At 52.2% G+C, this 21,561-nt stretch overlaps 1 protein-coding gene across 1 annotated transcript in view; it reads right to left on the bottom strand.

The window, feature by feature from the left end:
- Window positions 1-21,561, bottom strand: part of LOC147094895 (complement factor B-like) — a 202,276-nt gene that overhangs the window by 34,132 nt on the left and 146,583 nt on the right. The window contains exons 9-11 of the mRNA XM_085974520.1: window positions 13,015-13,142; window positions 10,255-10,369; window positions 7,800-7,956 (exon numbers count right to left, since the gene is read on the bottom strand). Coding sequence (XP_085830646.1) covers window positions 7,800-7,956; window positions 10,255-10,369; window positions 13,015-13,142 — 400 coding nt within the window. The remainder of the gene's footprint in view (window positions 1-7,799; window positions 7,957-10,254; window positions 10,370-13,014; window positions 13,143-21,561) is intronic.

Raw genomic sequence — 21,561 nt, 5'->3', positions numbered from 1 at the left:
CAGTACGTCACTCCCTCAGTACTGCCCCTCCGACAGTGCGGCGCTCCCTCAGTACTGCCCCTCCGACAGTGAAGTGCTCCCTCAGTACTGCCCCTCCGACAGTGCTGCTCTCCCTCAATACTGCACCTCTGACAGTGTAGCGCTCCCTCAGTACTGCCCCTCCGATGGTGCGTTACTCCCTCAGTACTGAAACTCAGACAGTGCAGCACTCCCACAGTACTGCCCCTCAGACAGTGCGGCGCTCTCTCCGTACCGACCCTGAGACAGTTCAGCGGTTCATTAGTACTGACCCTCAGACAGTGCGGCGCTCCCTCAGTACTGACGCTCTGACAGTGCGGCGCTCCCCCAGTACTGCCCCTCAGACAGTACAGTGCTCCCCCAGTACTGCCCCTCCGACAGTGCGTCACTCACTCAGTACTGACACCCTGACAGTGCTTCACTCCGACAGTGCGTCACTCCCTCAGTACTGACACTCCAACAGTGCTTCACTCCCTCAGTAGACACTCCGACAGTGCATCACTGCCTCAGTACTGACACTCCGACAGTGCGTCACTCCCTCAGTACTGACACTCCGACAGTGCGTCACTCCCTCAGTACTGACACGCCGACAGTGCGTCACTCCCTCAGTACTGACACTCCGAGAGTTCGTCACTCCCTCAGTAGACACTCCGACAGTGCATCACTCCCTCAGTACTGACACTCCGACAGTGCGTCACTCCCTCAGTACTGACACTCCGACAGTGCGTCACTTCCTCAGTACTGACACTCCGACAGTTCGTCACTCCCTCAGTAGACACTCCGACAGTGCATCACTCCCTCAGTACTGACACTCCGACAGTGCGTCACTCCCTCAGTACTGACACTCCGACAGTTCGTCACTCCCTCAGTAGACACTCCGACAGTGCATCACTCCCTCAGTACTGACACTCCGACAGTGCGTCACTCCCTCAGTACTGACACTCCGACAGTTCGTCACTCCCTCAGTAGACACTCCGACAGTGCATCACTCACTCAGTACTGACACTCCGACAGTGCGTCACTCCCTCAGTACTGACACTCCGACAGTGCATCACTCCCTCAGTACTGACACTCCGACAGTGCATCACTCCCTCAGTAGACACTCCGACAGTGCATCACTCCCTCAGTACTGACACTCCGACAGTGCGTCACTCCCTCAGTACTGACATTCTGACAGTGCGTCACTGCCTCAGTACTGACACACCGACAGTGCATCACTCCCTCATTACTGCCCCTCCGACAGTGCAGTGCTCCCTCAGTGCTGCCCCTCCGACAGTGCAGCACTCCCTCAGTACTGCCCATCCGACAATGCGGTGCTCCCTCAGTACTGCCCCTCTGACAGTGCAGCGCTCCCTCAGTACTGCCCCTCCGACAGTGCAGCGCTCCCTCAGGACTGCCACTCCAACAGTGCAACGATCCCTCAGTACTGCCCCTCCGACAGTGCAGTGCTCCCTCAGTACTGCCCCTCCGACAGTGCAATGCTCCCTCAGTACTGCACCTCCGACATTGCAGTGCTCCCTCAATACTGCCCCTCCGAAACTGCAGTGCTCCCTCAGTACTGCCCCTCTGACAGTACGTCACTCCCTCAGTACTGCCCCTCCGACATTGCAGCGGTCCCTCAGTACTGCCCCTCCGACAGTGCTGTGCTCCCTCAGTACTGCCCATCCGACAGTGCAGCACTCCCTCAGTACTGCACCTCTGACAGTGCGGTACTCCCTCAGTACTGCCCCTCCGACAGTGCGGCGCTCCCTCAGTACTGCCCATCCAACAATGCGGTGCTCCCTCAGTACTACCCCTCCGACAGTGCAGTGCTCCCTCAGTACTGCCCCTGTGACAGTGCGGCGCTCCCTCAGTACTGCCTCTGCGACATTGCAGCGGTCCCTCAGTACTGCCATTCCAACAGTGCAGTGCTCCCTCAGTACTAACCCTCAGATAGTGCAGTCCTCCCTCAGTACTGCCCCTCCGACAGTGCGTCACTCACTCAGTACTGCCCATCCGATTGTACAGCACGCCCTCAGTACTGCCCCTCCGACAGTGCAGCGCTCCCTCAGTACCGCTCCTCCAACAGTGCAGCGCTTCCTCAGTACTGCCCCTCCGACAATGCAGTGCTCCCTCTGTACTTCCCCGCCGACAGTGCAGCTCTCCCTCAGTACTGCCTCTCTGATTGAACAGCACGCCCTCAGTACTGCCCCTCCGACAGTGCAGCACTCCCTCAGTACTGCCCCTCCGATTTTACAGCATGCCCTCATTACTGCCCCTCCGAAAGTGCAGTGCTGCCTCAGTACTGACCCTCCGACAGTGCAGCGCTCACTTAGTACTGCACCTCCGACAGTGCAGCGCTCCCTCAGTACTGCCCCTCCGACAGTGCGGCGCTCCCTCAGTACTGCCCCTCCGACAGTGCGGCGCTCCCTCAGTACTGCCCCTCCGACAGTGCAGCTCTCCCTCAGTACTGACCCGCCGACAGTGCGGCGCTCCCTCAGTACTGCCCCTCCGACAGCGCAGCCCATACTCAGTACTGCCCCTCCGACAGTGCAGCGCTCCCTCTGTACTACCCCTCCGACAGGGCAACTCTCCCTCAGTACTACCCCTCCGACAGTGTGGCGCTCCCTCAGTACTGCAACTCCGACAGTGCAGCTCTCCCTCAGTATTGCCCCTCTGACAGTGCAGCGCTCCCTCAGTACTGACCTTCCGACAGTGCAGCACTCCCTCAGTACTGACCCTCCTACAGTGCAGCGCTCCCTCAGTACTGCCCCTCCGACAGTGCAGCGCTCCCTCAGTACCACCCCACCGACAATGCAGTGCTCCCTCTGTACTTCCCCTCCGACAGTGCATCAGTCCCTCAGTAGTGACCACCCGACAGTGCGGCACTCCCTCAGTAGTCACCCTCAGACAGTGCGGCGCTCCCTAAGTACTGCACCTCCGACAGTGCAGTGCTCCCTCAATACTGCCCCTCTGAAACTGCAGTGCTCCCTCAGTACTGCCCCTCTGACAGTACATCACTCCCTCAGTACTGCCCCTCCGACAGTGCAGTGCTCCCTCAGTACTGCCCCTCCGACAGTGCGGCGCTCCATCAGTACTGCCAATCCGACAATGCGGTGCTCCCTCAGTACTACCCCTCCAACAGTGCAGTGCACCCTCAGTACTGCCCCTCCGATAGTGCGGCGCTCACTCAGTACTGCCCCTCTGCCAGTGCGGCACTCCCTCAGTACTGCCTCTGCAACATTGCAGCGGTCCCTCAGTACTGCCGCTCCAACAGTGCAGTGCTCCCTTAGTACTGACCCTCAGATAATGCAGTGCTCCCTCAGTGCTGCCCCTCCGATTTTACAGCACGCCCTCAGTACTGCCCCTCCGACATTGAAGCGCTTCCTCAGTACTGCCGCTCCGATTTTGCAGCATGCCCTCTGTACTGCCCCTCCGACAGTGCAGCACTCCCTCGGTACTGACCCTCCGACAGTGCAGCTCTCCCTCAGTACTGCCCCTCTGATTGTAGAGCACGCCCTCAGTACTGCCCCTCCGACAGTGCAGGACTCCCTCAGTACTGCCCCTCCGATTTTACAGCATGCCCTCATTACTGCCATTCCAAAAGTGCAGTGCTCCCTCAGTACTGCACCTCCGACAGTGCAGCGCTCCCTCAGTACTGCCCCTCCGACAGTGCGGCGCTCCCTCAGTACTGCCCTTCCGGCAGTGCGGCGCTCCCTCAGTACTGCCCCTCCGACAGTGCAGCTGTCCCTCAGTACTACTTCTCCAACAGGGCAGCACTCCCTCTGACGTTGCAGCGCTCCCTCAGTACTGCCCCTCCGACAGTGCGTTATTCCCTCAGTACTGACCCTCCGACAGTGCAGCACTCCCTCAGTACTGCCCCCAGACAGTGCGGCGCTCCCTCCGTACTGACACCCCGACAGTGCATCCCTCCGACAGTGCGTCACTCCCTCAGTACTGACACTCCGACAGTGCTTCACTCCCTCAGTAGACACTCCGACAGTGCGTCACTCCCTCAGTACTGGCACTTCGACAGTGCGTCACTCCCTCAGTCCTGACACTCCGACAGTGCATCACTCCCTCAGTACCACCACTCCGACAGTGCGTCATCCCTCAGTACTGACAGTCCGACAGTGCATCACTCCCTCAGCACTGACACTCCGACAGTGCGGCACTCCCTCAGTTCTGCCCCTCCGACAGTGCGTCACTCACTCAGTACTGACACTCCTACAGTGCGCCACTCCCTCAGTACTGACACTCCGACAGTGTGTCACTCCCTCATTACTGACAGTCCGACAGTGCGTCACTCCCTCAGTACTGACACTCCGACAGTGCGTCACTCCCTCAGTACTGACACTCCGACAGTGTGTCACTTCCTCAGTACTGACACTCCTACAGTGCGCCACTCCCTCAGTACTGACACTCCGACAGTGTGTCACTCCCTCATTACTGACAGTCCGACAGTGCGTCACTCCCTCAGTACTGACACTCCGACAGTGTGTCACTTCCTCAGTACTGACACTCCGACAGTGCGTCACTCCCTCAGTACTGACACTCCGACAGTGTGTCACTTCCTCAGTACTGACACTCCTACAGTGCGCCACTCCCTCAGTACTGACACTCCGACAGTGTGTCACTCCCTCATTACTGACAGTCCGACAGTGCGTCACTCCCTCAGTACTGACACTCCGACAGTGTGTCACTTCCTCAGTACTGACACTCCTACATTGCGCCACTCCCTCAGTACTGACACTCTGACAGTGTGTCACTCCCTCATTACTGACAGTCCGACAGTGTGTCACTCCCTCATTACTGACAGTCCGACAGTGTGTCACTCCCTCAGTACTGACACTCCGACAGTGTGTCACTTCCTCAGTACTGACACTCCGACAGTGCGTCACTCCCTCAGTACTGACACTCTGACAGTGCGTCACTCCCTCAGTACTGCCCCTCCAACACTGCGGCGCTCCCTCAGTACTGCCCCTCCGACAGTGCGGCGCTCCCTCAGTACTGACCCTCTGACAGTGCGTCACTCCCTCAGTACTGCCCCTCCGACACTGCGGCGCTCCCTCAGTACTGCCCCTCCGACAGTGCGTCACTCCCTCAGTACTGACCCTCTGACAGTGCGGCGCTCCCTCAGTACTGCCCCTCCGATAGTGCGTCACTCCCTCAGTACTGACACTCCGACACTGCGTCACTCCCTCAGTACTGACACTCCGACACTGCATCACTCCCTCTATACTGCCTCTCCAACAGTGCGGCGCCCCCTCAGTACTGACCCTCCGACAATGCGGCACTCCCTCAGTACTGCCCCTCCAGCAGTGCAGCGCCCTTTTCAATAGCTTTCTGCACTTGTCCTGCCACATTCAAGGACTTGTGTACATACACGTGCAGGTACTGTTACAACATATTTACAGCACAGAAACAGGCCTTTCGGCCCAACAGGTCCACGCTGGTGTTTCTGCTCCACACGAACCTCCTCCCACCTCTCTTCATCTCACCCCATCAACATACCCTTCTATTCCTTTCTCCCTCGTGTGTTTATCTAGACTCTCCTTAAACGCCTCTATACTATTCACCTCAACCACTCCCTGTGGTAGCGAGATCCACGTTCTCACCACTCTCTGGGTAAAGAAGTTTCTCCTGAATTCCCTATTTGATTTATCAGTGACTATCTTTTATTAATGCCCCCTAGTTCTGGTCTCCCCCACAAGTGGAAACATCTTCTCTACGTCTACCCTATCGAAACCTTTCATAATCCTAAAGACCTCGATCAGGTCACCCCCTCAGTGTTCTCTTTTCGACAGAAAAGAGCCCCAGCCTGTTCAATCGTTCCTGATGGGTATAACCTCTCAGTTTTGATATCATTCTGGTACATTTCTTTTGCACCTTCTCCAATGCCTCGATATCCTTTTCATAATATGGAGATCAGAACTGTGCACAGTGCTCCAAGTGTGGTCTAACCAAGGTATATGGAGACCAGAACTGTGCACAATGCTCCAAGTGTGGTCTAACCAAGGTATATAGAGACCAGAACTGTGCACAGCGCTCCAAGTGTGGTCTAACCAAGGTATCTGGAGACCAGAACTGTGCACAGTGCTCCAAGTGTGGTCTAACCCAGGTATATGGAGACCAGAACTGTGCACAGTGCTCCAAGTGTGGTCTAACCCAGGTATATGGAGACCAGAACTGTGCACAGTGCTCCAAGTGTGGTCTAACCAAGGTAAATGGAGATCAGAACTGTGCACAGTGCTCCAAGTGTGGTCTAACCAAGGTATATGGAGATCAGAACTGTGCACAGTGCTCCAAGTGTGGTCTAACCAAGGTATATGGAGACCAGAACTGTGCACAGTGCTCCAAGTGTGGTCTAACCCAGGTATATGGAGACCAGAACTGTGCACAGTGCTCCAAGTGTGGTCTAACCAAGGTATGTGGAGATCAGAACTGTGCACAGTGCTCCAAGTGTGGTCTAACCAAGGTAAATGGAGACCAGAACTGTGCACAGTGCTCCAAGTGTGGTCTAACCAAGGTATATGGAGATCAGAACTGTGCACAGTGCTCCAAGTGTGGTCTAACCAAGGTATATGGAGATCAGAACTGTGCACAGTGCTCCAAGTGTGGTCTAACCAAGGTATATGGAGACCAGAACTGTGCACAGTGCTCCAAGTGTGGTCTAACCAAGGTATATGCAGACCAGAACTGTGCACAGTGCTCCAAGTGTGGTCTAGCCCAGGTATATGGAGACCAGAACTGTGTACAGTGCTCCAAGTGTGGCGTAACCCAGGTATGTGGAGATCAGAACTGTGCACAGTGCTCCAAGTGTGGTCTAACCAAGGTATATGGAGGCCAGAACTGTGCACAGTGCTCCAAGTATTGTCTAACCAAGGTATATGGAGACCAGAACTGTGCACAGTGCTCCAAGTGTGGTCTAACCCAGGTATATGGAGGCCAGAACTGTGCACAGTGCTCCAAGTGTGGTCTAACCAAGGTATATGGAGACCAGAACTGTGCACAGTGCTCCAAGTGTGGTCTAACCCAGGTATATGGAGACCAGAACTGTGCACAGTGCTCCAAGTGTGGTCTAACCCAGGTATATGGAGACCAGAACTGTGCACAGTGCTCCAAGTATGGTCTAACCAAGGTATATGGAGGCCAGAACTGTGCACAGTGCTCCAAGTATGGTCTAACCAAGGTATATGGAGACCAGAACTGTGCACAGTGCTCCAAGTGTGGTCTAACCAAGGTATATGGAGGCCAGAACTGTGCACAGTGCCCCAAGTGTGGTCTAACCCAGGTATATGGAGGCCAGAACTGTGCACAGTGCTCCAAGTGTGGTCTAACCAAGGTATATGGAGACCAGAACTGTGCACAGTGCTCCAAGTGTGGTCTAACCCAGGTATATGGAGACCAGAACTGTGCACAGTGCTCCAAGTGTGGTCTAACCCAGGTATATGGAGACCAGAACTGTGCACAGTGCTCCAAGTACGGTCTAACCAAGTTATATGGAGACCAGAACTGTGCACAGTGCTCCGAGTGAGGTCTAACCCAGGTATATGGAGACCAGAACTGTGCACAGTGCTCCAAGTGTGGTCTAACCCAGGTATATGGAGACCAGAACTGTGCACAGTGCTCCAAGTGTGGTCTAACCAAGTTATATGGAGACCAGAACTGTGCACATTGCTCCAAGTGTGGTCTGACCATGGTTCGATACAATTTTAACATAACTACCTCTAGAAATGAAGCCCAGTGCTTGGCTTGCTTTTTTTGAAATGGGTAAGGTAAAAGACAAAGATTGATCAGACCTGATCTTGTCGCTGTACGTTAAGTCTTCCTTCAAACGTAGCAGACCGATATCATAGGCGTAGTTTTGATTCTCTGATGCTTCAGTTTGGTTGTACCGATAATGGACGTGCAACTCAGCAACTTCCTGGACGCTGAGTTTTGCTCTATTAACATTACCTGAAATATAATTTTTGAAATGGGTATGAGCTGAGACAAGAGCCCACCAAATTCTTTCTCTTTCATTCTTGGGCTGTGGGCCTCGCTGGCAAAACTGCCATTTATTGCCCCATCTAATCGTCCAACACTCTCTTGGCCGACATCCCACCCCTCCGTACACTTCTGCTGCCCCATGTCCTAACTCGCACCGTGTCCTGTTCACCCATCACCCCTGTGCTCGCTGACCTACACTGGTCTACCGGTCTTGCGATGCCTCTCATTTAAAACTCTCATCCTTCTTTTCAAATCCATCCATGGACCTCGCATCCACCGCCCCGCCCCGCCCCCCACCCCCTCCTTATCTATGTAACCTCCGCCAGCCCCAACAACCATCCCTATCTCTGTAACCTCCTCCAGTCCCTACAACCCTCCCTATCTCTGTAACCTCCTCCAGCCCCAGAAGCCTCCCTATCTCTGTAACCTCCTCCAGCCCCTACAACACTCCCTATCTTTGTACCCTCCTCCAGCCCCTACAACCCTCCCTTTATCTACACGCTCCTCCAGCCCCTAGAATCCTCCCAATCTCTGTAACCTCCTCCAGCCCCACAACTCTCCCTATCTCTGTAACCTCTTCCAGCCCCTACAACCCTCCCTATCTTTATACCCTCCTCCAGCCCCTACAACCCTCCCTATCTCTGTAACCTCCTCCAGCCCCTACAACCCTCCCTATCTCTGTAACCTCCTCCAACCCTCCCTATCGCTGTAATCTCCTCCAGCCCCTACAACCCTCCCTATCTCTGTGACCTTCTCCAGCCCCTACAACCCTCCCTATCTCTGTAACCTCCTGCAGCCCCTACAACCCTCCCTATCTCTATTACCTCCTCCAGCCCCTACAACCCTCTCTATCTCTGTAACCACCTCCAGCCCCTACAACCCTCCCTATCTCTGTAACCTCCTGCAGCCCCTACAACCCTCCCTATCTCTGTAACATCCTCCAGCCCCTACAACCCTCCCTATCTCTATTACCTCCTCCAGCCCTACAACCCTCTCTATCTCTGTAACCTCCTCCAGCCCCTACAACCCTCCGAGATCTCTGCGCTCCTCCAATTCTGGCCTCTTGCGCATCCCCCCGATTTCCATCGCTCTACCATTGCCGGCCGTGCCTTCAGCTGCCTGGGCCCTGAGCTCTGGAATTCCCTCCCTAAACTCTCTCTTTCCTATTTTAAGACGCTCCTTAAAACCTACCTGTTTGACCAAGCTTTTGGTCACCTGTCCTGGCTGATAACGCGACTTTGGCCCATATCCCTTAACACCTTTGGTTAACCAAAATCTATCGATCTCAGATTTAAAACTAACAATTGATCTTTCATCAATTGCCGATTGAGGAAGAGGATTCCAATCTTCTGCAACACTTTGTGTGTAGAAGTGTTTCCTAACTTCACTACTGAAACGTCTGGCTCTAATTTTTAGACTCTGCCCCCTAGTCCTAGAATCCCCAACCAGCGGAAATAGTTTCTCTCTATCTACCCTATCTGTTCCCCGTAATATCTTGAAAACTTCGATCAGATCACCACTTAACCTTCTAAATTCTAGGGAATACTTCCCAAGTTTGTGTAATCTCTTATCGTAATTTAACCCTTGGAGTCCGGGTATCATTCTGGTAAACCTACGCTGCACTCCCTCCAAGGCCAATACATCCATCCTCAGGTGTGGTGCCCAGAACTGCTCACTGTACTCCAGGCGTGGTCTAACCAGGGTTTTGTATAGCTGCAGCAGAACTTCTACCCCTCTGTACTCTGGTCCACTAGACATAAAGGCCAGCATTCCATTAGCATTTTTGATTAGGAGGAGGCCATTCAGCCCACAATTGCGTTCTGCCATTCAATAAGATCATGGCTAATCTGTATTTCAACTCCAGCTGCCTGCCTTGATCCCGTAACCCATAATACCCTTGCCCAACCAAATGACTTTTGAAACTATCAATTGACCTCCCAGCCTCAACAGTTTGTTTTTGGGGGGGCGGGGGGGGGGCGGGCGGAGAGACTTCCAGAGTTTCTGCTAAACCTTTGTGTGAGGAAGTGCTTCCTGACATCACTCCAGGACTGTCTGGCTCTAATTTTAAGGTTATGCCCCCGTGTTCTGGACTCTGCAGCCCACGCCCGCCCTGCCCCATACCGGAGGAAATAGTTTCTCCATCGATCTACCCTATCAAACTCCTTTGATCCACAGTCAAACATCGGGTGTCAGATCGGGTAACCAGGCCGGGGATGGATCCTGGAATTTGGCATTAGGAAACTGATGGAAGAGTAGATGGCTTACCTACAGACACAGTGACCTGCGTATTCTTTATTGGTTCCTCATCAAACAAGTTATGGGCAGCTGTTAATATCCATCTCCGCGAGATAATTGAACCTCCGCAAACATTTACGCTGCCCTGAAAGGAGACAAGGGAAGGCTAGGGGTAAAGTGAGGCACGAAATCCAGACATAAATGAGCTAGGCCCGGTCAATCATCAAGCATGTTCCTCCCACCAAACCATACCTGCCCTGGGAGTGTTTGATGGGACAGTGTAGAGGGAGCTTTACTCTGTATCTAGCCCGTGCTGTACCTGCCCTGGGAGTGTTTGATGGGACAGTGTAGAGGGAGCTTTACTCTCTATCTAACCCAGTGCTGTACCTGCCCTGGGAGTGTTTGATGGGACCGTGTAGAGGGACCTTTACTCTGCATCTAACGACTGCCATAATTGCCCTGGGAGTGTTTGATGGGACAGTGTAGAGGGGGCTTTACTCTGTATCTAACCTGTGCAGTACCTGCCCTGGAAGTGTTTGAAGGGACAGTGTAGAGGGAGCTCTACTCTGTATCTAACCCGTGCTGTAACTGCCCTGGGAGTGTTTGCTGGGACAGTGTAGAGGGAGCTTTACTCTCTATGTGACCTGTGCTGTACCTGCCCTGGGAGTGTTTGATGGGACAGTGTAGAGGGAGCTTTACTCTGTATCTAACCCTTGCTGCACCTGCCCTGTGAGTGTTTGAAGGGACAGTGTAGAGGGAGCTTTACTCTATATCTTTTTCTTCTTCTTCTTCTTAGGCAGTCCCTCAGAACCGAGGATGACTTGCCTCCACATTAAAAATGAGTTCTCAGGTGACTGATGACTCCAATGCGGGACCTACAGTCTCTGTCACAGGTGGGGCAGACGGTGGTTGAAGGGGCGGGTGGGTGGGGCGCTTGGGTTGACGTGCGCTCCTTGCGCTGCCTGCGCTTGGCTTCCGCTTGCTCCCGGCGAAGAGACTTGAGGTGTTAGGCGCCTTCCCGGATGCTTCTCCTCCACTTTGTGCGGTCTTGGGCCAGGGATTCCCAGGTGTCGGTGGGGATGTTACACTTTTTCAAGGAGGCTTTGAGGGTGTCCTTGAAGTGTTTCCTCTGCCCACCTGGAGCTCTCTTGCCGTGCCGGAGCTCCGAGTAGAGCGCTTGTTTTGGGAGTCTCACATCGGGCATGCGGACGATATGGCCCGTCCATCGGAGCTAATCGAGCGTGGTCAAAGCTTCGATGCTGGGGATGTTGGTCTGAGCGAGAACACGGACATTGGTGCGCCTATCCTGCCAATGGATTTGCAGGATCTTGCGGAGGCAACATTGGTGGTACCTCTCCAGAGCTTTCAGGTGCCTGCTGTACATGGTGCATGTCTCTGAGGCATACAGCAGGGCGGGTATCACGGCTGCTCAGTAGACCATGAGTTTAGTGCCGGGTTTGAGGTCCTGATCTTCAAACACTCTCTTGCTCAGGCGACCGAAGGCCACACTGGCACACTGAAGGCGGTGTTGGACTTCGTCATCGACGTCTGCCCTTGCTGACAGTAGGCTCCCGAGGTATGGAAAGTGGTCCACATTGTCCAAGGCCTTGTCATGGATTTTGATAATCGGGGGTCAGCACTGTGTTGTGGGGGCAGGTTGGTAGAGGACCAACCTGTGCTGTACCTGCCCTGGGAGTGTTTGATGGGACAGTGTAGACGGAGCATTACTCTGTATCTAACTCGTGCTGTACCTGCCCTGGGAGTGTTTGATGGGACAGCGTAGAGGGAGCTTTACTCCGTACCTAACCCATGCTGTACCTGCCCTGGGAGTGTTTGATGGGACAGTGTAGAGGGAGCTTTACTCTGTACCTAACCCGTGCTGTACCTGCCCTGGGAGTGTTTGATGGGACAGTGTAGAGGGAGCTTTACTCCGTACCTAACCCATGCTGTACCTGCCCTGGGAGTGTTTGATGGGACAGTGTAGAGGGAGCTTTACTCTGTATCTAACCTGTGCTGTACCTACCCTGGGAGTGTTTGATGGGACAGTGTAGAGGGAGCTTTAATCTGTATCTAACCCATGCTGTACCTGCCCTGGGAGTGTTTGATGGGACAGTGTAGAGGGAGCTTTACTCTGTATCTAACCCATGCTGTACCTGCCCTGGGAGTGTTTGATGGGACAGTGTAGAGGGAGCTTTACTCTGTATCTAGCCCGTACTGTACCTGCCCTGGGAGTGATTGATGGGACAGTGTAGATGGAGCTTTACTGTATCTAACCCGTGCTGTACCTGCCCTGGGAGTGTTTGATGGGACAGTGTAGAGGGAGATTTTCTCTGTATCTAACCCATGCTGTACCTGCCCTGGGAGTGTTTGTTGGGACAGTGTAGAGGGAGCTTTACTCTGTATCTAACCCGTGCTGTACCTGCCCTGGGAGTGATTGATGGGACAGTGTAGATGGAGCTTTACTGTATCTAACCCGTGCTGTACCTGCCCTGGGAGTGTTTGATGGGACAGTGTAGAGGGTGCTTTACTCTGTATCTAACCCCATGCTGTACCTGCCCTGGGAGTGTTTGATGGGACAGTGTAGAGGGAGCTTTACTCTGTATCTAGCCCGTGCTGTACCTGCCCTGGGAGTGTTTGTTGGGACACTGGATACGTTTTTGCTGTCCGTAATCTTTTGCATTACTGTGCGTTAATTTCACAACACAAGTGGTAGTGAGGTGGGGGAGGCCGAGTGGCCATGTTGCCTTCGCTCACTCGGTTGCCCACATTTGCTGTTGGTTTATGGTTTACCTGAGAGTCTGTTTGAACCAAGACTTGCCATGGCCATTGCCTGTCTTCGGCCGCCTCTCCCCCAAACACTCTGCCGAGACTCCTCCCGCTCCGACTTCGACCCCTGACCCCGCAGCCTGTGGGACCACCTGAGATTGAAAAACAGAGCCATAAAATGGCCGCTGTGTTTTCTCAATGACTTCAAGTGAAATCAGGACGTGTTGGAGAGCACAGGGTACGGTCGAGTGATTAAAAACGTGTCAATTGGAAGGGGTTGGGTGCATTCAGATTCTCTACAGTGCAAATCAAGGGGAAGGGGTTGGGTCCACTGGGATTCCGTACAATGGGAGTAAATGGGAAGGGGTCTGGTCCATTGGGATTCCGCACAATGGGAGTGAATGGGAATGGGTTGGGTCCAGTGGGATAATGTGCAATGGGAGTGAATGGGAAGGGGTCTGGTCCATTGGGATTCCGTACAATGGGAGTGAATGGGAAGAGGTTGGGTCCAGTGGGATAGTGTACAATGGGAGTGAATGGGTAGGGGTTGGGTCCATTGGGATTGTGTACAATTAGAGTGAATGGGAAGGGTTTGGGTCCATTGGGATTGTGTACAATGGGAGTGAATGGGAAGGGTTTGGTTCCATTGGGAGTCTGTACAATGGGAGTGAATGGGAAGGGGTTGGGTCCATTGGGATTCTGTACAATGGGAGTGAATGGGTCGGGTTTTGGTCCATTGGGATTGTGTACAAGGGGAGTGAATGGGTCGGGTTTGGGTCCTTTGGGATTCTGTACAAGGGGAGTGAATGGGTCGGGTTTGGGTCCATTGGGATTCTGTACAATGGGAGTGAATGTGTCGGGTTTGGGTCCATTGGGATTGTGTACATTGGGAGTGAATGGGAAGGGGTTGTGTCCATTGGGATTGTGTACAAAGTGAGTGAATGGGAAGGGGTTGGGTCCATTGGGATTGTGTACAATGGGAGTGAATGGGTCGGGTTTGGGTCCATTGGGATTGTGTAAAATGGGAGTGAATGGGTCGGGTTTGGGTCCATTGGGATTGTGTACAATGGGAGTGAATGGGTCGGGTTTGGGTCCATTGGGATTGTGCACAAGGGGAGTGAATGGGTCGGGTTTGGGTCCATTGGGATTGTGCGCAAGGGGAGTGAATGGGTCAGGTTTAGGTCCATTGGGATTGTGTACAATGGGAGTGAATGGGTCGGGTTTGAGTCCATTGGGATTGTGTACAATGGGAGTGAATGGGTCGGGTTTGTGTCCATTGGGATTGTGTACAATGGGAGTGAATGGGTCGGGTTGGGGTCCAGTGGGATTCTGTACAATGGGAGTGAATGGGTCGGGTTTGGGTCCATTGGGATTGTGTACAATGGGAGTGAATGTGTCGGGTTTGGGTCCATTGGGATTCTGTACAATGGGAGTGAATGGGTCGGCTTTGGGTCCATTTGGATTGTGTGCAAGGGGAGTGAATGGGTCGGGTTTGGGTCCATTGGGATTGTGTACAATGGGAGTGAATGGGTCGGGTTTGGGTCCATTGGGATTGTGTACAATGGGAGTGAATGGTTCGGGTTTGTGTCCAGTGGGATTCAGTACAATCGGAGTGAATGGGTCGGGTTTGGGTCCATTGGGATTGTGTACAAGGGGAGTGAATGGGAAGGGGCTGTGTCCATTGGGATTCTGTACAATGGGAGTGAATGGGTCGGGTTTGAGTCCATTGGGATTGTGTACAAGGGGAGTGAATGGGTCGTGTTTGGGTCCATTGGGATTGTGTACAATGGGAGTGAATGCGTCGGATTTGGTTCCATTGGGATTCTGTACAATGGGAGTGAATGATTCGGGTTTGGGTCCATTGGGATTGTGTACAATGGGAGTGAATGGGTCGGGTTTGATTCCATTGGGATTGTGTACAAATGGAGTGAATGGGAAGGGGTCGGGTCCATTGGGATTCTGTACAATGGGAGTGAATGTGTCGGGTTTGGATCCTTTGGGATTGTGTACAATGGGAGTGAATGGGTCGGGTTTGGTTTTATTGGGATTCTGTACAATGGGAGTGAATGGGAAGGGGTTGGGTCCATTGGGATTGTGTACAATGGGAGTGAATGTGTCGGGTTTGGGTCCATTGGGATTGTGTACAATGGGAGTGAATGGGTCGGGTTTGGGTCCATTGGGATTGTGTACAATGGGAGCGAATGGGTCGGGTTTGGGTCCATTGGGATTGTGTACAATGGGAGTGAATGGGAAGGGTTTGGGTCCATTGGAATTGTGTACAATGGGAGTTAATGGGTCGGGTTTAGGTCCATTGGGATTGTGTACAATGGGAGTGAATGGATCGGATTTGGGTCCATTGGGATTCTGTACAATGGGAGTGAATAAGTCGGGTTTGGGTCCATTGGGATTGTGTACAAAGGGAGTGAATGTGTCGTGTTTGGGTCCATTGGCATTGTGTACAATGGGAGTGAATGTGTCGGGTTTGGGTCCATTGGGATTGTGTACAATGGGAGTGAATGGGTCGGGTATGGGTCCATTGGGATCCTGTACAATGGGAGTGAATGGGATGGGGTTGTGTCCATTGGGAGTGTGTACAATGGGAGTGAATGGGAAGGGGTTGTGTCCATTGGGATTGTGTACAATGGGAGTGAATGGGTCGGGTTTAGGTCCATTGGGATTGTGTACAATGGGAGTGAATGGATCGGATTTGGGTCCATTGGGATTCTGTACAATGGGAGTGAATGTGTCGGGTTTGGGTCCATTGGGATTGTGTACAATGGGAGTTAATGGGTCGGGTATGGGTCCATTGGGATCCTGTACAATGGGAGTGAATGGGATGGAGTTGTGTCCATTGGGAGTGTGTACAATGGGAGTGAATGGGAAGGGGTTGTGTCCATTGGGATTGTGTACAATGGGATTGAATGGGTCGGGTTTGTGTCCATTGGGATTGTGTACAATGGGATTGAATGGGTCGGGTTTAGGTCCATTGGGACTGTGTACAATGGGAGTGAATGGATCGGATTTGGGTCCATTGGGATTCTGTACAATGGGAGTGAATGTGTCGGGTTTGGGTCCATTGGGATTTTATACAATGGGAGTTAATGGGTCGGGTTTGGGTCCATTGGGATTCTGTACAATGGGAGTGAATGGGTCGGGTTTGAGTTCATTGGGATTGTGTACAATGGGAGTGAATGGGTCGGGTTTGGGTCCATTGGGATTGTGTACAATGGGAGTGAATGGGTCGGGTTTGGTTTCATTGGGATTCTGTACAATGGGAGTGAATGGGAAGGGGTTGGGTCCATTGGGATTGTGTACAATGGGAGTGAATGTGTCGGGTTTGGGTCCATTGCGATTCTGTACAATGGGAGTGAATGGGTCGGCTTAGGGTCCATTCGGATTGTGTGCAAGGGAAGTGAATGGGTCGGGTTTGGGTCCATTGGGATTGTGTACAATGGGAGCGAATAGGTCGGGTTTGGGTCCATTGGGATTGTGTACAATGGGAGTGAATGGGTCGGGTTTGAGTCCATTGGGATTGTGTACAAGGGGAGTGAATGGGTCGTGTTTGGGTCCATTGGGATTGTGTACAATGGGAGTGAATTGATCGGATTTGGGTCCATTGGGATTGTGTACAATGGGAGTGAATGTGTCGGGTTTGGGTCCATTGGGATTGTGTACAATGGGAGTGTATGGTTCGGGTTTGGGTCCATTGGGATTGTGTACAATGGGAGTGAATGGGTCGGGTTTGGGTCCATTGGGTTTGTGTACAATGGAAGTGAATGGGAAGGTGTCGGGTCCATTGGGATTCTGTACAATGGGAGTGAATGTGTTGGGTTTGTGTCCATTGGGATTGTGTACAATGGGAGTGAATGGGAGGGGGTTGGGTCCATTGGGATTGTGTGCAATGGGAGTGAATGGGTCGGGTTTGGGTCCATTGGGATTGTGTACAATGGGAGTGAATGGAAAGGGTTGTGTCCATTGGGATTGTGTACAATGGGAGTGAATGGGTCGGGTTTGGGTCCATTGGGATTGTGTACAATGGGAGTGAATGGGTCGGGTTTGGGTCCATTGGGATTGTGTACAATGGGAGTGAATGGGTCGGGTTTGGGTCCATTGGGATTGTGTACAATGGGAGTGAATGGGTCGGGTTTGTGTCCAGTGGGATTCTGTACAATGGGAGTGAATGGGTCGGGTTTGAGTCCATTGGGATTGTGTACAAGGGGAGTGAATGGGTCGTGTTTGGGTCCATTGGGATTGTGTACAATGGGAGTGAATGTGTCGGATTTGGTTCCATTGGGATTCTGTACAATGGGAGTGAATGGTTCGGGTTTGGGTCCATTGGGATTGTGTACAATGGGAGTGAATGGGTCGGGTTTGGGTCCATTGGGATTGTGTACAAATGGAGTGAATGGGAAGGGGTCGGGTCCATTGGGATTCAGGACAATGGGAGTGAATGGGTCGGGTTTGGGTCCATTGGGATTGTGTACAATGGGAGTGAATGGGTCGGGTTTGGTTTCATTGGGATTCTGTACAATGGGAGTGAATGGGAAGGGGTTGGGTCCATTGGGATTGTGTACAATGGGAGTGAATGTGTCGGGTTTGGGTCCATTGGGATTGTGTACAATGGGAGTGAATGGGTCGGGTTTGGGTCCATTGGGATTGTGTACAATGGGAGTGAATGGGAAGGTTTTGTGTCCATTGGGATTGTGTACAATGGGAGTTAATGGGTCGGGTTTAGGTCCATTGGGATTGTGTACAATGGTAGTGAATGGATCGGATTTGGGTCCATTGGGATTTTGTACAATGGGAGTGAATAAGTCGAGTTTGGGTCCATTGGGATTGTGTACAATGGGAGTGAATGCGTCGGGTATGGGTCCATTGGGATCCTGTACAATGGGAGTGAATGGGATGGGGTTGTGTCCATTGGGAGTGTGTACAATGGGAGTGAATGGGAAGGGGTTGTGTCCATTGGGATTGTGTACAATGGGAGTGAATGGGTCGGGTTTAGGTCCATTGAGATTGTGTACAATGGGAGTGAATGGATCGGATTTGGGTCCATTGGGATTCTGCACAATGGGAGTGAATGTGTCGGGTTTGGGTCCATTGGGATTGTGTACAATGGGAGTTAATGGGTCGGGTATGGGTCCATTGGGATCCTGTACAATGGGAGTGAATGGGATGGGGTTGTGTCCATTGGGATTGTGTACAATGGGATTGAATGGGTCGGGTTTGTGTCCATTGGGATTGTGTACAATGGGATTGAATGGGTCGGGTTTAGGTCCATTGGGACTGTGTACAATGGGAGTGAATGGATCGGATTTGGGTCCATTGGGATTCTGTACAATGGGAGTGAATGTGTCGGGTTTGGGTCTTTTGGGATTTTATACAATGGGAGTTAATGGGTCGGGTTTGGGTCCATTGGGATTCTGTACAATGGGAGTGAATGGGTCGGGTTTGGTTTCATTGGGATTCTGTACAATGGGAGTGAATGGGTCGGGTTTGGGTCCATTGGGATTGTGTACAATGGGAGTGAATGGGTCGGGTTTGGGTCCATTGGGATTGTGTACAATGGGAGCGAATGGGTCGGCTTTGGGTCCATTGGGATTGTGTACAATGGGAGTGAATGGGAAGGGTTTGGCTCCATTGGGATTGTGTACAATGGGAGTTAATGGGTCGGGTTTAGGTTTATTGGGATTGTGTACAATGGGAGTGAATGGATCGGATTTGGGTCCATTGGGATTCTGTACAATGGGAGTGAATAAGTCGGGTTTGGGTCCATTGGGATTGTGTCCAATGGGAGTGAATGTGTCGGGTTTGGGTCCATTGGGATTGTGTACAATGGGAGTTAATGGGTCGCGTATGGGTCCATTGGGATCCTGTACAATGGGAGTGAATGGGATGGGGTTGTGTCCATTGGGAGTGTGTACAATGGGAGTGAATGGGAAGGGGTTGTGTCCAATGGGATTGTGTACAATGGGAGTGAATGGGTCGGGTTTAGGTCCATTGGGATTGTGTACAATGGGAGTGAATGGATCGGATTTGGGTCCATTGGGATTCTGTACAATGGGAGTGAATGTGTCGGGTTTGGGTCCATTGGGATTGTGTACAATGGGAGTTAATGGGTCGGGTATGGGTCCATTGGGATCCTGTACAATGGGAGTGAATGGGATGGGGTTGTGTCCATTGGGAGTGTGTACAATGGGAGTGAATGGGAAGGGGTTGTGTCCATTGGGATTGTGTACAATGGGATTGAATGGGTCGGGTTTGTGTCCATTGGGATTGTGTACAATGGGATTGAATGGGTCGGGTTTAGGTCCATTGGGATTGTGTACAATGGGAGTGAATGGATCGGATTTGGGTCCATTGGGATTCTGTACAATGGGAGTGAATGTGTCGGGTTTGGGTCCATTGGGATTTTATACAATGGGAGTTAATGGGTCGGGTTTGGGTCCATTGGGATTCTGTACAATGGGAGTGAATGGGTCGGGTTTGAGTCCATTGGGATTGTGTACAATGGGAGTGAATGGGTCGGGTTTGGGTCCATTGGGATTGTGTACAATTGGAGTGAATGGGTCGGATTTGGTTCCATTGAGATTCTGTACAATGGGAGTGAATGGTTCGGGTTTGGGTCCATTGGGATTGTGTACAATGCGAGTGAATGGGTCGGGTTTGAGTCCATTGGGATTGTGTACAATGGGAGTGAATGGGTCGGGTTTGGGTCCATTGGGATTGTGTACAAGGGGAGTGAATGGTTCGGGTTTGGGTCCATTGGGGTTGTGTACAATGCGAGTGAATGGGTTGGGTTTGAGTCCATTGGGATTGTGTACAATGGGAGTGAATGGGTCGGGTTTGGATCCATTGGGATTGTGTACAATGGGAGTGAATGGGAAGGGGTTGTGTCCATTGGGATTGTGTACAATGGGAGTGAATGGGTCGGGTTTGGGTCCATTGGGATTCTGTACAATGGGAGTGAATGGGTCGGGTTTGGGTCCATTGGGATTCTGTACAATGGGAGTGGATGGGAAGGGGTTGGGTCCATTGGGATTGTGTACAATGGGAGTGAATGGGTCGGGTTTGGGTCCATTGGGATTCTGTACAATGGGAGTGCATGGGAAGGGGTTGGATCCATTGGGATTGTGTACATTGGGAGTGAATGTGAAGTGGTCGGGTCCATTGGGATTCTGTACAATGGGAGTGAAAGGGAAGGGGTTGGATCCATTGGGATTGTGTACAATGGGAGTGAATGGGAAGGGGTTGTGTCCATTTGGATTGTGTACAATGGGAGTGAATGGGAAGGGTTTGGTTCCATTGGGATTGTGTGCAATGGGAGTGAATGGGAAGGGCTTGGGTTCATTGGGACTGTGCACAAGGGGAGTGAATGGGAAGTGTTTGGTTCCATTGGGATTGTGTGCAAGGGGAGTGAATGGGAAGTGTTTGGTTCCATTGGGATTGTGTACAATGGGAGTGAATGGGAAGGGCTTGTGTCCATTGGGACTGTGTACAAGGGGAGTGAATGGGAAGGGTTTGGGTCCATTGGGATTGTGTACAAGGGGAGTGAATGGGTCGGGTTTGGGTCCAGTGGGATTATGTACCATGGGAGTGAATGGGTCGGGTTTGTGTCCATTGGGATTCTGTGCAATGGGAGTGAATGGGTCGGGTTTGGGTCCATTGGGATTGTGTACAAGGGGAGTGAATGGGTCGGGTTTGGGTCCATTGGGATTGTGTACAATGGGAGAGAATGGGAAGGGGTTGTGTCCATTGGGATTGTGTGCAATGGGAGTGATTGGTTCGGATTTGTGTCCATTGGGATTCTGTGCAATGGGAGTGAATGGGTCGGGTTTGGGTCCATTGGGATTGTGTGCAAGGGGAGTGAATGGGTCGGGTTTGGGTCCATTGGGATTGTGTACAATGGGAGTGAATGGGTCGGGTTTGTGTCCATTGGGATTCTGTACAAGGGGAGTGAATTAGTCGGGTTTGTGTCCATTGGGATTGTGTACAATGGGAGTGAATGGGTAGGGTTTGGGTCCATTGGGATTGTGTACAATGGAAGTGAATGGGTCGGGTTTGGGTCCATTGGGATTCTGTACAATGGGAGTCAGTGGGAAGAGGTTGTGTCCATTGGGATTGTGTACAAGGGGAGTGAATGGGAACGGGTTGTGTCCATTGGGATTGTGTACAATGGGAGTGAATGTGTCGGGTTTGTGTCCATTGGGATTGTGTACAAGGGGAGTGAATGGGTCGGGTTTGCGTCCATTGGGATTGTGTACAATGGGATTGAATGGGTCGGGTTTAGGTCCATTGGGATTGTGTACAATGGGATTGAATGGGTCGGGTATAGGTCCATTGGGATTGTGTACAATGGGAGTGAATGGATCGGATTTGGGTCCATTGGGATTCTGTACAATGGGAGTGAATGTGTCGGGTTTGGTTTCATTGGGATTTTATACAATGGGAGTTAATGGGTCGGGTTTGTGTCCATTGGGATTCTGTACAATGGGAGTGAATGGGTCGGGTTTGAGTCCATTGGGATTGTGTACAATGGGAGTGAATGGGTCGGGTTTGGGTCCATTGGGA

The sequence above is a fragment of the Somniosus microcephalus genome, unplaced genomic scaffold (assembly GCF_052327205.1).
Source record: "Somniosus microcephalus isolate GS21.2 unplaced genomic scaffold, FLI_Smic_1.0 unresolved_chr1, whole genome shotgun sequence".
Taxonomy (NCBI): domain Eukaryota; kingdom Metazoa; phylum Chordata; class Chondrichthyes; order Squaliformes; family Somniosidae; genus Somniosus; species Somniosus microcephalus.
Note: the sequence above shows the minus strand (reverse complement) of the source record. Positions and strands in the feature narration are given on the sequence as shown.